Raw genomic sequence first — 17747 nt, 5'->3', positions numbered from 1 at the left:
CACGCACACACACGCACACGCACGCACACGCACACGCACACACATATAGCTACTGTGCGCTGCACTGCTTTCAGGAGTGAAGTAAAACTAGAGGACAGTCTGAAGTAGAGGGAGAGAAAAGTTGAAAGTACCTAAAGAAGACTAAGTTGAATGCATTTTTAGTTCAAGCCTAATTTTTATGTATATTGCGGCTGAATTACAGTAACGTAGCTAATTGATATAGTTTGGTTGTCATTTTGAAGACAATTGGAAAACACTTTTGTTCCCCCATTTCGGTGACAAAGTACAAGTTATTTGGACTCAGACGTGAGTACGTGCCGGTGATGGAAAACAGGAAGGACTGGGGTAGAACGTGGCTACCTGAGCCTCCTGCGGTATCTGCTGGGCATCGATGTGGTCGGCCAGGTAGGCGGTGAGGTGGCGGTCCGTGTTGGCCAGAGACTCCTGGATTTGTCGGAGCGTCTTGTCGTTCTCCTGGGCCCACTGCAAACTCTGCTCCAGCTCCTTCCGCCTGAGCGCCGCCTGGGGAGAGAAAGAGCTTACATCACACACCGTCAACACGCACCAGCGATTTGACGCAGAAGACGACCAGCAGAAAAACACAATCAAGCATTTAAATAATTTCTTGGATCGCTACTTTTTACTTTTACTTCAGTAAAAATATGGTGAAATAGTGCTTCTCTTATTTGAGTACAAGTTTTGGGAACTGTACCCACATTTGCTTTTTTGCAGTACATGAATAAAAAGCTAATTCTAACAAACTACAAAGTTCCTTTCAGAAACAAAGTAAGCCAAAAGGCAAATAAGTCATAAAATCAATTAATTTTTCTTTCAAGTGTTTCTAAAATCCAACATTTAGCTCAAGTACTTTTTTTTTTTTTTTTTGCTGGAAGAAGAAAATAAGATAAAACACAGTAATACATTGTGAAGATGTTATCGCTACAATCAGATTTGTTCACACTCAGAAAGAACAAAAGCGCAGATATATAAAYGTTTAATCCGTTACCAGGAAGASTTTAGTCTTTCTTCAGACACAAGCCCTCACTATTATTTAGCTCAAACACTGAAAACACACACAGCCGTCCTCCAAACCGTCTGATTTGTACCCTCTTGATGTCCGGACTCCGAGGTATCTCCCTCATGTCGCCTCCTGAAACCTCGAGCCCGGCAGTCTTCAGATAGCGACTGGTGTCATCGTCCAGGACCTACCAGTCATTTCTTTCCCTCGTCTCCCCGGTCACCGACTGTCTATGAGATTAGCTTGTACACGCACCAATTACCTCATAGGAAATCTCCGAGTCAGAGTGTGTGTGCTTGGTTTCAGGTGAGCATGCTAATCTTACACAGAGGGATAATAGATCCAAGTTTAGCCTTGAGCCCCTTGTGCTTTGCACGGTGTTTTCCTAATATAAGATTTGAATGCATCCCAGAGGAAACGTCACCATAAAARGGTTTGAGGGAGACAGTGGGTCGTTATTTTTCTCCAGGAAGTGCGGTTGATAAAATATGACCAGCATGCTTCTCCCATTGCAAAGAACTGRGAGAAGACAATTGGGTGAATTTAGCAGCCAGAAAAGRAATGGGTGATTTTAGGAAACCCAGATGGGCTTTGAGGGGTTTTGAACGACTTAAAAATGTGTTTGCTTCAACGATGGWAAAAATTAAAGCGGAAAAGAGGGTTAGAAAGGAAGAGGGAGGACAGACCCTTTATAATGCCGTAAAACMTAACCACACGGACACAGGGACGAAATAAAAGCAAAATGCGTTGATGCATAATCCCTATAGGGGAGACAGAGCAGGGTTTATCAGTTTACAAGGAGAACTTTAATCTGGCTCTATTGTTAGAGGAGAAGCAACACGGTGGCAGTGTGCCCGTTTGGGTAGCACGCTCATGTGTCTCCTACTGACGGCCCTGAGAGAGAGCAACGTTAGCACCTTCTGGAAGACCTTTCTATTGTTTGCAGAAATCCTTGTTTTCTTTTGGCCGTGAGGGAAGATTAGCATCACTGAAGAAAACAAAAGGCGCGTTTAGAGTCACGTGGCGTTTGAAATGTACARTTCTCATGATWATAGATGAGTTTAATATGATGGTTTAACTCATTCCCGAAAACATAATTGRGTARCAATAATGAACGACATTTTAACTGTATAAAATTCTCCTTCTAGCAATCAAATCTGCAATTCGTCATGTTTTTCGGGAATGGGATGCACCAACAGGGGGACGAGAAAGCCAAACAGATACCAGAACACACRTTTTTACATATTTGTTGATTTTTACTAGTAATAAACCCATACAAAGACGGACAGAAGGAAGTATTTAGAAGTCTAAGAATGGGTCAGGATGCAGACATTGGTGCTATAACCAACTGCTGTTGGTTATGGATTATTAATACAGAGAAAGCACAGGCAGAGAGATGGATACTATCTTACCCTCGCCATGAGCTCGTCCCATCGGGTGTTGAATGCGTCCAGTTTCTGCTGAATCAGTTCGTCCAGAACCCCTCCGTCCATCAGTGTCTGGGCCAGTTCTCGGATCTGGTTCCTGTTGTCCTCTGGGTGTTGCAGAAGAACCTCGAGGCTCTACASGTTTGAAATCCAAAAGTTTTTCTTTACTGCTATAGACTCAAAGATATTCTTTTCAACAGCAGCACGTAAAGATATTCTGAAGGTAAATCTCTGCTTGTAGCATTTGTAGTTCCTTTGCATTGGAATGGAAATGTTTTGAAGGTTGTTTCTAGTTCAGACAACAGACAGGTTGAACATTTGCCACTGTTGGACCGCTAGCTTTGACGTGACACTCGTATTTAGTTTGGTTCCTGAATGGTTGCAGTCATACCAGYAGCTTGTTTCTTTAAAGCCTTATTTAGGGTCATCCACAAGGGAATGGTTTATGTGAAGGCATGTTATGTGAATATGTAATCGATTTTTGTCGGTGTTGTCTTGAATTGACACAGAAGCAGAATTTCAAAACAACAAAAATCACATTTTAGCAAAAATACAAAATGGTTGCACCAACTATCCCCATTGTTGTATTTGAAGATAATTACAGTTCCACAAGCTTGTGGCATAATTAGATCATGTGGAGTAAGAAAATGTGAATCAAAAATTTGAATGCAGACGACTGATGGTGCGTTCACACCAGACGCATTTTGAGCGTCTAGCGMGTCTAGTGCGTCTGGTTTACATTCAAAGTCTATGTGGAGGCGCGTCGAGGGCGCATCAGATACGTCAAAATCACTATAGCTGTTGTTTCCTTGATGGCCTATTTGTCAAGACACTCAAAATGTTCCAAATGCTTCAAATCGTGCCGCGATAGACGCTCAAATCGTGCCGCGACGCGCCCTCGACRTGCCTCCACGTAGACTGTGAATGAAAACCAGACGCGCAAAACATGTTTGTTGTGAACGCAACAATCAGAACAGGGGTTACATCTTGTCTGTATCTCTGTAACTCTTTGAAAATACTTCTRTCTAAGTCTAGTAAATACATCCTAGAAACTCCCACAACATAAAGGAATGAGATTATGAAGTATGCTCCCGATCGTCTGACAATTATTTCTTTTTAGCTTAAGTTTATTGTTTTGATTGCATTTCTGTAAGTGTGTTGGGAACCGACTTGTGTAATCAAACACTCAGCGGCCGATGACATCAGTCTCACACTCTTCTTGTGGCACCTTAAGAGTCAACAAACAAGTCGGTGAAAGAAAACAGTAGTTGAGCTCATAACAGCGCTCCTAATGAAACCTAACATGTGCCACTTCCTTCAAAAAAATGTTGGAAGTCGGACAAAATGAACACTTGGGATTACTACAGAGGTCCAAATTAAATCCAAGCCTTTAGGCGCGACAATAAACAGCCAGATGTCTGAGGCTGTTTTCTAACCACATCAAGGGCCAGTAAAGAGAGTTTACAAGAGTTGGTTGATGAGATGCAGAAGCTTTGCAGAGGTCAATTAGTAGTTACCCATAAATTCTTTGTTTACTGGTTAATTAGATGCTGAGTAAGCAGCTGCTCTGCACCAAGCTACAGCGTAGTAGAGAATCACGTCACTATATTGTCTAAATGAAGTCGGTCCCACCAGACTTCCTTTCTTCTCGTTTTCATTCCATATACGGGTTCTTAAAGGATTATTCCTCACTGGCATGGATAATCTGCTTTCTTTGGGGATTTCCCTGTCAAGACTCTGGCATGCTAAACAGTTTAGTTGATTTTTTTTTTTTTTTGTCAAGTAACTATGGTTACATACGTTTTCGACTGGGTGCGGCCAAAGAGTCGACAGCTCAACCCGCAGATTTTGAAAGAAATTGAAGACGACGCATCATTTCCTTCTACTTCTCGACTTTGTGTTGAAAGAAGAAAAAAAAACAATCCTAAAGGCGCGTTCAGACTTTTACAATAAACTTTAGGGTTTCCAAATGTTTCAACTGCAGAAACAAAAACAACAAAAACAGTGGATTTGTTCTACAACGATGTACAAAATGCTAACAGGTATTTATCCCCATCTTTAGATCAATTTTACACAGCAGAGACTCTTCTGGGACTGTTGGAGGCGCAGATTAGGATGCAATGTGTGAGCCACATAGAAATGACATCARCGCACACCAGGGCATTAAAGGTGTCTCTGCCAGTAATAAGCCCTGGGTCACCAGTGACCTGATAAAGTTGAAGAGCAAGAGGAAGACGTYCTTSAGGGAGAAACTGAGCAATCTGATGGTGGTCTGGAAACGGCTCATGACCTGAATCTGCTTCCAAACCGGTTCAAGTAAGGATTCTTAAACCTCCTGTGATAAATATCAACACAATGTATAGCAAGTCGTCTAAGTGCCACTGTGACAGCAGGCCATACTGACCTTTTCAGTTTGTTAAAWTTTGTCTTAAAATTGGAAGAGAACAGAAGAAAAATCAAACTTGTTGTTCGTTCATGACTGGCTAAAGATTGGACTTTAACTGGTTCTCCACATGTGAAAACACACCTGAAATTTCAATTTCAGGCACTAAAAGTGGGTGGTTACTMCCCAATCCTGACATCAATACCCAATATGGCCGCCACATTTTCAAAAGGTTTTTATTACTGTGATAATAGGCTCTTATTCTGTTTATTTATATCTTTATTATGCATTTTCCAGGCACACAAGGCTATTTTATAGCACAATCAAGGTAACTATGCTAACATTAGTTATTATAAAAATGCTACATATCTCAAGCTTAAAAGAAATTTGAATTTGTAATCTAACAGGCCTCTGTCTCTTTAAGAAACCCCTTCTCCTCTTGAAACATCCAGGAAGTCATCACAACATGGCTCCTTTTTTTAACCCCCTTTTTTTTAACCCTTTAACAATAATTTTGCCARCGTTGCTCTGAGAAGTTCCATCAAATGTTTGCTAATTGCTGCTGGCTAGTCTGAAGATGTGTGTTGCCGGTTGCCGTGGGAGATGARAGGATTTCTCAAACAAGGAAACACTCCAGGTACGTTTTGATGAGGGAATAATATTTATAACATAATGTAAAGCTAAAAAGATCGATTTTACTGCCCCTTCAAAATAATACCCAATCCTAGACATTGTTGGAATGTACATTCAAAGCACTTTTCAAATAAGCAAAGTTAATGTGGGAGTGATGATGCTCTCAGATTCAAGTTGGAACTTCAGAGGTAAATGGACCACAGCATTAAAAGGCCAAAAGCATTCGTTTACATAATAGCGCGACATATTTCTGTATTTAGTTTTAGACATAACTCGGCTGCCTGAATCACTGCAATTAAATGATGTACAACTTTCTTCTGGAGCCCAGGGATGAAAATACCTTCATCTGTAACATATGTAACGATGTGACATTTTTGCTTTTTATTCCCCCCCCCGGCTCATTTAAACTGTCATTTCTGATTCTGCTGTGAAAATGGATGTTGCTGGTTATCACTAAGTGTGTGCAGAACCTGGAGACCTTGAGCTCCGATTAATGCCAGGCAGATTTCCTCTCTCCATTACCGACATGGACAGCGCTTTAGCTGAGAAATTCAGATTGTTGAATCGTTTTGAATGGACACGCCGTCTCTGTGGCGACGAGGAATTTCATGATAAGACTCTTGACATGGTTACGACGATTTTTAAAATTTTCATTTTTATCTGGTTAAGAACGGTGGAGGCATTTCTGAGGCTTTAAGTGAAAAGCATCTCCTTGATTAAGTGGAGGGTTTATCCCATTTGTTTGTTAAGAAGCATTTATCACTTTGGATACATTTTAATTAATACTATTATAGCACAAACATAATAATAGACTGACATAAATATATGGGACTGATTGATGTGGAAAATGATAGTTTTGTGTAGATTCACATATAAATCTACACATAATAATAATAAAATGAGTAAGAAGATAAAGAACTCACTTTAAAGTGTGTGTGTTTTGTAATTCTGTTCTGCCTGCAGCACTTTGAGCTTCCCTTTTAAAGTTAATACATGCAAATGAAACCAAATGAAAATTCAATTTCTGAATTTGAACCATCTTTGTGCTGCTGGTAGTCAAATAAAAAGTGGATCTTACCTTTTGTACATATTTCTGTACCTCCCTCATAATAGCATTAACATATTAGGAGTTTTTGAACTGTATGCAGTGGAAAACAAGGTTAATGTTTGACTTGCTCAAGCAGTGAGTGTGCGTTCTGGTAATACTTACATCCAGCGCCTCCTGCAGCTCCTCCGCTCCCCCCTGCAGGTTTTCTATGTCGTCCAGTTTCTGCTCCAGCTGGTCCAGGAAGGCGTTCTCCTGCTCCAGGTAGGACAGCAGCTCACACCAACAGGCCCACACCTCCTGTGAACGCCGCACAGACACGCACAGAAAGTCAGGAGACGTGGAAMAGAATCCTGTTAGCAGACATGAGCTGTTTACGACTTGTGCAAGTCAAAAGGTTTGAGGGGAAAAAAAAAGTATAGATTTTTTTAAATTATTTTTTAATATCTGGTTTCAACTGTAAACAATACTTTCTAAATTTAGGCTTTTAATCAAACATTAGAGTGCACTGTGCAGTTTGAATCTCCTTCTCTTTCAAGAACTTTTCACAAAAATAAAGCATTTTCAAGGATTTCAAATGTCGTTTTCATCTGAACTGCATTCTGACTTTATTATGTTTCTTTTTAATCAAAATTAGCCAATAATCCGCCAAGTAGATGAGGGTAGATGATGTACCTCTAGAGTTTTACATTTTCCATCCAGTCGGCTACACAAACGCTGGTAGTTGGCCGTCAGGACGTCCAGTTCTGAGCGCAATGCATCATGGGCAGTGGGCGGGGCCTTGCCAATGAAGCTGTTGACGCTGTCCGTCAGGAGTTTGACCTTTTGCTCCTTGGAGTGGACCTCCTCCTGCGCCCTCTGAGAAGTGGAGGGAAAAATCAAAAATAAAACATTTTCACAAAAAGAAAGACTGTTTTCTAAACTAACGTGTATATAATGTATCCATACAGAGTTACTTCTCAGTTGKGTTCGAAGCAGAAAAAGAGAACAAATAAAGGAAAGTAGGAGTATAAAGGATGAGTGGAATTAAGGAGATTGAATCTGATTTTTTTTTTTTTTGTTACTTTTGCGCTCTGCAGGGTGAGACATTTCTTCTGCCGAGGCTGTTAGATATCACAAAGCAAACAGTGCCACAGGGGGAATTCATAAATCTATTGTATTCAAGTTATGCAAGCTAAACAAAAAGAAAAAAAAGAAAAAAAAAGACGTTGGCAGTGGATGGAAAGGCGATGAAATTTGATACAAAATTGAGGAATCCGGGGAGCAGAGCGAAGCCACTGACRAATAGGATGGAAGACGTAGTGAGAGAAGGATTTCAACAATAAAAGCCCGGCAGCCTGGAGGCGTCATCAGCCCTGAATTATTCACAGTCAGGGAGGGAGAGACAAAGAGGAGGGAGAGTCCATCAGAGCCGGGGAGTCAATAGAAGTCAAGGTGGAGAGGGATTTCACAGGAGAAGTCTTTTTGTGACAAACATCCAGTCTTACATATGCCTTCCATATTCTGTTTTATGTATTTATTTCCTTTTCATTTATTGTTTTTGATTGTTATTTTTGGATACTTAAAATATCTTCAATTTCCAGTGCTAATTGTTCTTTACAAAATCAGAAAAACACATTTTACTTTTTTTCCCACATTATAAACCCTATGATTCGTTTTATGTCAGATCATGTTGTATACAGATCCAACTGAAGACCAGAACAAAACATAAGGATCCAAACATTCCACTTATGTCCCATTATACTTCCCATGATGATGGTTTATAGCCACATGCTGATACTTCTAGACAACAACGTCCCATCTTCAGGCTGCTCCCCTCTCAACAGAACAAGCTGTTCTCTTTKAATTCGCTCCCCGCTTGGACATCTTTGCACTTTCCAGCTGCTCTCAGAAGCATTATCAAAATTGTTCAGAGCGGGACATTTTACCACAGAAATAATTATTTCAGAAGACATCGCCAGCTGATGCTCAGTCAAAGTCCCTCTGGTGAGATATTATTTTCAGTTAGTGTCCAGCTAATGCCTGAAATATTTYTAACATTTCAAATATGACTAAGTGCTTTTTATTTTTAGTCGGTTTATTCCAGTTTAGGAGTATTGTCTATTATCATCCAAAACATCACCAGTTAGCCTTAGCCTCTGGTGATCCTGMTGAAMACACTAATTCTGTCAGTGGTCATAATGTTTTGCTTGGTCGATGTACATTTGTATGATAAACTTCAAATATTTATACTATAGCTCAAGTGATTTGTGACAACGCAAATAAAGCTGCCTTTAAATATTTGTAATGAGTGATTAGATGCATTCTAATTCGACGTGATTAAAAACTTTGTCAAAACAAATGAATAAAATATTGGTGTTGTTGCAAAACAGCACATTTAATTAATTTCCCAAACGTGTGAAGTTTTGAAATTCAATCCTCAATCGAAATAGAGAACTGAGTGCTTTAAAGGGAGGACCAGATGTCCTTGGAATAATTGTCATGTCTTAGCTAAAATGTTAGCTAACACAATATGTTAGCTAACACAACATGCTAGCTAGATGTTAGCTAACACAGCATGTTAGCTAACACAACATGTTAGCTAGCACAACATGTTAGCTACATGTTAACTAACAAGACTGTCCAGAAAGTCAAGATCTTCTGCTACTGAGGACTGAGCAAGTGCAAACTTTAGCTTGGTGAAAAAATAGTCAAAAGATGTGTGCTAGTGTACTACATGTGAGCAAAGAATGAGGTGAAGACTTTTGGACACGAGTCACATAGAAGTGAGTCCAAAAAAACTTAAAGACAAGAATGGACAGCAGAAGCTAAAGTTAAGACTCTCGGATTAATCTTCCTTTTGATTGTTTGGGACACATGCCTTGAGTCCTTTACGGCATCAGCAATGAAACAATCTTTACATGGATTATCATACAACAAAAAGGTTGAAATTTCCATGTCTTGTGATCTTACATGTTGACAAACACACCTTGAGCTCCTCGACTGCCTTGCGCAGCTCCTCTGGTGTCTTGTATGTGAAGTCTCTCTCCAGATAGTCTTCCTCGGCCTGGTTTATCCATTCTTGCATTTCCTGCATCTCCTTCCTCAACGCCATGGTCTTGTCAAGGCCCCCTTTCAAGGCCGACTTCTTTGCATAGGCCTACACAGAGAAGAAAAGTGAATRCAAACCGGATGGCAGAAATTTGAAGACGACTTTGTGTGTGGTGGTTGTTGTTGTTGCATACCTGTTTGCATACATTCTCCCACTGCATGTTCAGTTCGTCCAGTTCTTTCTGGATGTGGATGGCAAAGGGTGGCTCTGCGTCCTTCTTGAGGTACAGACCCACTTCGTTGATTCCGTTCACGCTGGGTTGGATGGTGTGGATGTCATTCACTAGAGCCTAGTCAAGGTACAGCGCGTAAAGAACAGGAATCTACGGATTGAGACAGTTTGATCCAAAAATCGTGCCTGGACGCTTGTTTTCTTACTGTGCACTGCTCTAACTGTTTCTCCAGAGCCTCAGAGTCTCCCAGAGCGGGCCACTCCTCGTTCAGAAACACATCCACATCTGCCATCCACTTTTTCAGAGTCTTCACGTCATTCTAGCAGAGAGAAATAGACAGGAAGTGAGAGCAGGACACACACATTGTTTGGTGTGCACAAATCTTGAAAACATGATCTGTCTCTTGAGTCTCACCTCAAACTGCATCAGTTTGGCCATGAGCTCCTGGATTCTCTGGACGCTGTCTGTCAGAATGGAGCCCAATCGTCTCCAGCGGGCCATTATGGCGTCTATCTCTAGGCGATACCTTCAACACAAGAGAAACTTATGTAGCCATTGCAGATTGTCAGTCAAYCAAAGTGTCCTTTCAAAATTKAAGTCACTGAAGTCTTTGTGTTYCCCTAAACATCACAATATGGATCTTAGTTGCCCACCTTTATTTATTATGTTGACTTTTTAACTAAARGTGCTTGAGACCGTTGTCTCTGTTACCTTTACAATTACAMTGACGTATGATCTTCCTTTGTCTTACTTTTGGCTGATRTCTGGTGGAGCTTTCTGAAAGACCTGCTCAACGGCTGAAGTCAAGTAGTCGACCTCGCCCTGGTGTTCAGCCAGGGCCGCCTGGAGAGCCTGAGAGGGAGGCGGAGATGGACAACATGAKACCGAGAAGACAAAGGAATGAACAAGAAAATAAKGTGTGAAGAGGCCTGTCTGTGGGAAGACATTTTGCTTTGYGGTGATAAACACACAGAGGGAAATCTGGGCCCAGTTTTGAGATGGTGTCAAACACACAGATAYCTTAATGTGTAAAGAGTCCGAGTCAGAGAGTATTGGAAAAAGCACGCCACATTAGGTTCTTGGTAAAGTACAATTTCTAGTGTCTGCACTACAGAACTGAGAAATATAGCTACTTTAATTTTTCTCGGCTTGCATTATGGAACTATTTGAAATTCCTCCCCAAATGATTTTGCCTGAAATGTAGAGAACTTAGACACACGCTTGCATTTCCATGAAGTAATTTTATATTATGTGGTTCAAACATAAAGAATTTACTCAACCATTAATTCACCATCAAAAATGTTAAATAAAAACATCTGTAAAATACGCTAATTGCCCAAAGTATTGAGTCACTTGTCTTTTTATTTAATACAGCCTAGGTCCACCCTTTGCAGCTACAACAGTTTTAACTCTTCTTGGAAGGTAGTCTACAATGCTTAGGAGTATATTTTTGGAAGATTTTAACTGTTTTTGCATGAAAATCATCAAACACATTTTGTGCACTGGCGTTCAGTCATGTTGGAGCTAAAGGGGAACCTCTCCAAACCATTCTCAAAGAGCATCCGATTGACTTTCTCGGCCTTTTCATGAAATCTGTCAAACAGGTATTTTAGATCATTTCCTTGTTGTATTTAYAGATTCCCTCTCTTCAGTGAAAACTGTTCCTCAGTCACATCATTCTTGTCAGATAAATTCACTGTACTGCCTCACAGTTCACCACTGCTTTTAATGATTGGATGCTGGTTTCAACCCGGGTGTTGAGAAGCTGACTTCTACGTTTACCTGCACAGATAATTTGGTCACTACGGCTCCAGTCGAGTCTAATCGCAACAATCCATTTGTGCACCGAGTCACGATTCTAGTTGAGCTGAGCGAAAATGGAAAATAACGACATGTTCCTCTAGGGATTCTAAAAAGAACTGCTGATTAAATTATCAAAAAGCTTTMAAGAATAAAAAGTCAAACAATCTCTCTAATTTTGCYTTATTAAACAGCCACAGGCCTCAGATTCTCAACAACAAAAAGCATGTGGAGTTCTACAAGGCTCCATTTTAGGCCCTGTGTCATTTTCATCATGCATGTCGCCTTTGGGTTCAGGTTTTATTRGACATAACTACTGCATTGCCAGTTATATTCAGATCTACTGACCCATAAGGGTGGGAGGTGGTAATTCATGTTTGTTTTGTMTGGATGAATTAAAATCTCCTTCACTTTAATTAATTTAAAACAGAAGCAGAAGGGATCCCCAACTATTGGCGGTTCAGTGTTCGAGGAATCACGTTAGCAGATTTTGAGACGACATTTGTTGTTAATTGACGCTACATACATAAACTGAATTTAATTTAATTTTGGAAGATAATCTCAAATTAGTGCTGGAAAATGTCCCAATTTACTTTTATTTTTGTAGCGCATATTTAAAATATTGAAAAGAAAATGCAGCTTGTGAAGCTTAATACCCAGGTGCAACTCTACTTGGGACACCATTGGTTGGTGTTTGCAAAGCAGCCAATAACAACACTGATTGGCTGTCAGGGTYGGGTACTAATACAAGAGAAGGAAAACTGTAGATGTTAGCTTCTGTGGTAGTGATAAGACTGCGTATCAATGCATATTTGGTGTTTGAACTATTTCAGCTAACCCGCGTGAATACCGGAGAGGTTAGCTAGCTGTAATCTTGTTTGTTTTTGCTTTTGTAACTACTGTAACCCTCTGGACAAGAGCACTTACCATTGTGCAGTCTTCATCATTTGCAACTYGGCCTCACTCAATTTCATTGCTGGATTTTTAATACAATGCTGGCTTTATTGTATTAAAATGTCAATTATATGAATAAAGTTGACATTTGTGGGTAAATGGTGGAGATAAAAGCATGCATCCATCCTGCCTTGTACAAAGAGTTCAAGCTGCTGGTGTTATTTTATGGGTAAATTTTGTTCTGGCTGACCCAAATGACAACTCACTGAGTCTTTGTCATGAGCAGTCAAGGCGTTTCTGAAGGTAAAAAAGGAAGTCTGACCTGAAACAAGTCATAAAATGGTTGGTAAGATTACACAGTAGTGTGGAAAAGCACACTAGATGATAAATTACAGGAAGAGTTTGCTATTCCTTTTCTTCCTTTTCAAGATTTAGTTGGAAGGCTGTAAGCTAACCTTTGGCTAACAGTTATCCCCAAATAGACATTCTTCTGAAAAACCCAATAAGGAACATTATCTTATTCCTGAAGAAACCTTTTGGTCCTTATGACTCGTAGAAAGCCGTGTCCTGAGCTGCAGAGCGTTTTTTCAAATAGACTGTGGCCTGGCTGAGTTTTTTGAAGATTCTAGTGTTCACTTTTAACAATCTAACAATTGTCTAAGARCCACAGTTCACCTGATATGACCGCTGGCAAGCAGCAGAGATCCAGAGATTACTTTTTTTAAACTAAGTTCCTGAAAAATCTTCATCAGCATCACAATGCAGACCTTCAGTTTGTCCCGGACATATTTAAGCATCACCACAAAATCAAATCAGATAACATCTCTCATAAAGTTATGTCACGCAGTTCAATAATCCCSTTTCACAAGAGCGGAATATTTTGTGAATGTCGTGTCTCAAGTCAATTTCTTTTCTCTAACCAAGTTCGCATTGTGAAATTCATTTGTACTGAACAACAGGGGGAAACTATCTGCAGATTTAATGAACATCAACTCAAAGTCATTTATCCCCTCTTCCTGTTTACATCCCTGCACTGCAAAAATAAAAAATAAAAAATGTCTTGTGAAAGTGGATGCTGTTGAGTCTAATGACTGAATTATGGAAGTGATAAATCCTTTAAGGAGCTGTGGATTCACTGTGTCATAATCCATCCGGATCATGCTTTCACTTATCTCAGCTGGCGTCTTTAATCTATATTTTCTTAAAGAAAAAAAAGGTGTGGGAATAAAAATAAGATCTCCTACCTGAGGAAAAACTCATTTATTTCCCATATAATGACAGCTATAGGCTACGAGAGGAGAAACAGTTGGACCGAATAAACAAAAGCTCATCAGCATGCAGGATGAATCTCTAATTATTATCTGCTACTCTAATTAAGATCAGGCTACAGTAAAAGGCTGCTATCAAATTTAGCCGACATACACACACACGCAGACGCACACACACACGCATGCAGACTCACGCACACACGCACACACACACTTGCAACAACAATGTAATCTTCACTTCATTTGAAATATTAAAAAAATCAATGCGACTAATATGAAAAATGTATCCTTTTGAAAGCAAATATAGATTATTGTTATGTGATGGGTCACAAAATGTTCTTTCGTGCATGAAAATTGGGATTGTAAAGACTTTCTCACCCTTGTGTGAACGTGTGTGTGTGGGTATGGGGGTGGGCATGTGTGTGTGTGGGCATGTGTGTGTGTGGGTGTGTTTCTAGGTAGATATAGAGATAAACCAAGACAGCAACTCGCTCCAGTGGGATTTTGCTCATCTGCCTCCTGTAATTACAGGGTTGTGGTAGAAACACATACACACACACACACACACCCACACACACACACACACACACACACGCACCCACCCACCCACACACACACACACACACACATGCCCACACACACACATGCCCACCCCCATACCCACACACACACACACACCCTAGTTAAAAAGCCAGCCTTATAGAGGGTGTTTTTGTTTGATTTTTTACTTTATTTTGTAGAACCTGAACAAAACATTGGAGAACTTACAGTTAAGAGGTTTGTGTTCATTTCTGATGCATCACCCAAGTAAATACTAAAAAAATAACTTTTTGATTCCAACAAAGTCTTCAGGTCCAAACAAGGTAATTGGTTTTTACCAAAAGAAGGGCCTAAGCAAAACAACAGCACGCACGCACACACACACACATGCACACACACGCACACATAAATAATTCCCCTCTCTCAGGTACGCATAATGAATGGCGTGTGAATCCGGACGACTGTTTGCATAGTAAGTAGATTTATTTTTCTATTTTCTTTTTGACTGATAAAATACAAACTAAAAACAAGAAACTAATTTCATAAGATGATTTCTGCTTTTGTCTCAAAGATGGTGTTTGGGCTTCACAAACACACAAGTTCTGAATTAAATTACTCTGCCGGGTTTTGTGTCAAGGCTGACGTAGTTTTCATGCTGYGATAAAAATACTGATTTTTATCGCAGCATAAAAATCAAATTGYACATAAAAATGCTTCTTTATGCAAATTTTTATTGCTACAGCTAATGAAAATTAAAAACATATAAAATACAGAAATAAGTTTCTATATTACTACTATTTTACAGTTTACATTAAAATTTGCTTAAAGGTAATACATCAAATAACAAAAAAAAAAATCTACAAATTTTTTGATAAAACGTTTAGCCTGACAGATGAGGTTTTTTTTTGTTTTTTGTTTTGGYCATACMCATAAAGAAGATGACAACAGGAAGTAGTTAGCGGATCATTTTTAATGACTTATTGAGTAAACACTCATATTCATCTGTGATTTTAATTGCSTTTCTTCTTTGATGGAAACTTAAAATTCCAAAATTGTTTTCTTTTCTTATATATTAGCGGAATACTGGCAACGTTTTACGAACATTTGTCATGGAGACGGTCTTTTAATGCAGCAAACCACTAAACCTCATTGGTACAAAAACTGGCTGTTCAGAAAGTTTCATCCAGGTATTTTAATTACGAGACAAGAGTGAAAATAGCAACTTCTTTTTAGTAATTAAAAGAATAATTTGGAGGAAAATAAAAAAACACTTAGCAAAGCGTTTCCAGTAAATGGTTGCCTTATTTTCACTTAGCACTGCTGAAACAAAATTTGCATTTATTTGGGAGAAAAGGAACAATTTAGATGCTTCTCATTTAATCCTAAAATGCCTGAGCGCGGAGATCCTCAACCAGACGTTTCTGGTTGCATCTCAGCATTTTAAAAAGCTGAAACTTTCATCTTTCCATTCATTCCCGTTTCCCTCATTCTTTAAAGCGAGCTGAAAATCCATCCATCACCCCTAACAATCACCATAATGAACTTACAGATAACGTCCTGTTGTGTCAGATACACACAGTTTCCTGTCAAGGTCGGAGGCTTAAATCAAGCTTTCGGCTAATGATGCATGGCCGCCATGCTCTCCTCTGCCTGCTACTTTCAAGTGCAACAGGAAGGATCTTTTTACACGCTGGCTGCCTTGGTTGTTTGCCATCACCGCTGGCAATAAAATGTTACTACTTATAGTAAAAARGTGATTACAGGCTTCCACCCCATGTTGGGTTTTTTTTAGGGATGGGAAATGGACATAAACTGTCTGTCATCATTATCATTATTATTCAGTCATATAGATTAATCAACTCATCACCTGAAGGTTAATCATTAAAAATGYTACATTTTAATTGAAAAACAAACCAAATGTAAGGTGATTAATTTGACAAACTCAAAAAAATCTGATGCAACTTCAGGTATTCTGATCATAAAAAAAGAAGATATTATCCAGTGTATGGATGTGAGCTCAACAGACACACTACATTTACAATTTGTAGTTTAAAAACATATTTTTATATTCTTAAAGATTTGACTCTGAAAAACAACCTAAAATAATCAAAGTTTATTTCTTTTCCAAAGAACTCCGGCTACAAAAGAGCCTCAGGTAAACAAGCATCTTGCTCTTCTCAGGATCTTTGTTGAGGGATGAATTAAGACGGCAAGTTGCAAAATGTACTAAATAAAAAATGCAAAAAAATTAGTTTATTGTGATTCTTTTGTGTTTGTTTTAGCTGCTCAACAATAAACAAACTGTTATTAAATCTGTATATTATTACAGATCTAAAACATTAAAAAGTACTGTTGAGTTATGAAGAAAAAATATTTTTTGGGGTTAGTAATTGTTTTTTATTTTGCTGGCCAAATTTTTACCATGCTGCACTTGAGGTCAGGGGACGAACAAATTTACTTCAGCGGCCAAAAATGGCCCCCGAGCCACAACTTTTACACCAGAAACGACATTCTACTTGTAGCATGTTTTCTTTGCWTCTTAACATATTGTTTTGTGGTCAAAAAGGCAGAATAGTAAACAAAGCGCAGTAAACAATGTAAACCCAACACTTTGGCTAGAGCATGATCAAATTTAAATGAATCTGACTAGCGGCGGATGCTAATTTAAACCCTGCTAACAGTACGCAACAGACTTTTTTGATAGGATCATAAATGATTCAGATATTTAAAAAAACAAAACAAAACAAAACAAATATCAGAATTCTGATAAAAAGTTTAACTTTAAACTTTGGAAAAAGGAACTTTATAGCACTAAAAGCCCCAAATTTATGTTTTTCATGATTCTGATGAATGTCTGTAAAGTTCTGAAGTGGAACATTAAGTCCTGGGCACAACGGCTAGACAGAAATGTCTTTCTTATTATTTTCTTACTTTAATTTCAGTCATTACTAAAATGGCCGCATCAAAAAGCTAAACTCCTTTGAGTTTTTTTTTTCATATTGTCTTGGTGTGTGCAGAGTACCTGAAGATCCTTGAGTCTCTGCTCCATAATGGGATACTCTGTAACAGCTGTTGATGGGATGGAAAGTTTGGCTTCGCACTGCTGTAACCATGCCAACAATGCAGATATGGTCTCTTTATATCGAGCTGGGGGCAAGCTTTCCAAAACTGAAGGCAGAAAAGAAGAGAGAGGCTGAAAAGGTAGTCAAGGCTTGTAAACAGAAAAGGCTCACGCAGTCTTCCATCTTCTGGGTGTTTTTAATCAAATGTTTGGTTGAAAATCGTTACAGGACAAAAGCAGATGCTACGTCTGTTTAAACTGCATCGAGTCGTTGCTGTCGAGAACATTTTAAGAGGCCAAAAAGGACTCCTGCCCTTTTTATTGTTTCATTGTGTCTCCAAAGCCAATCTGACAATAAGCCAATACAAACACAATCGGGCAGTTAGAATCAGTTAGTTGATCAATCAAAACAGTC

General features: G+C 39.2%; 1 protein-coding gene across 11 annotated transcripts in view; it reads right to left on the bottom strand.

Annotated features, from left to right (window-relative positions):
- dmd (dystrophin) overlaps positions 1 to 17747 on the bottom strand; it is a 90417-nt gene that overhangs the window by 60348 nt on the left and 12322 nt on the right. For all 11 annotated transcript variants that reach the window (XM_008424684.1, XM_008424691.1, XM_008424677.1 and 8 more), the window contains 10 exons: positions 17294 to 17439; positions 10521 to 10621; positions 10184 to 10295; positions 9975 to 10088; positions 9731 to 9886; positions 9475 to 9645; positions 7182 to 7364; positions 6672 to 6806; positions 2431 to 2580; positions 361 to 522 (listed from right to left, as the gene is read on the bottom strand). In XM_008424684.1, the coding sequence (XP_008422906.1) occupies positions 361 to 522; positions 2431 to 2580; positions 6672 to 6806; positions 7182 to 7364; positions 9475 to 9645; positions 9731 to 9886; positions 9975 to 10088; positions 10184 to 10295; positions 10521 to 10621; positions 17294 to 17439 (1430 nt within the window). The remainder of the gene's footprint in view (positions 1 to 360; positions 523 to 2430; positions 2581 to 6671; positions 6807 to 7181; positions 7365 to 9474; positions 9646 to 9730; positions 9887 to 9974; positions 10089 to 10183; positions 10296 to 10520; positions 10622 to 17293; positions 17440 to 17747) is intronic.

The sequence above is a fragment of the Poecilia reticulata genome, linkage group LG2 (assembly GCF_000633615.1).
Source record: "Poecilia reticulata strain Guanapo linkage group LG2, Guppy_female_1.0+MT, whole genome shotgun sequence".
Classification (NCBI taxonomy): domain Eukaryota; kingdom Metazoa; phylum Chordata; class Actinopteri; order Cyprinodontiformes; family Poeciliidae; genus Poecilia; species Poecilia reticulata.
This window is presented reverse-complemented; position numbering and strand designations above follow the sequence as displayed.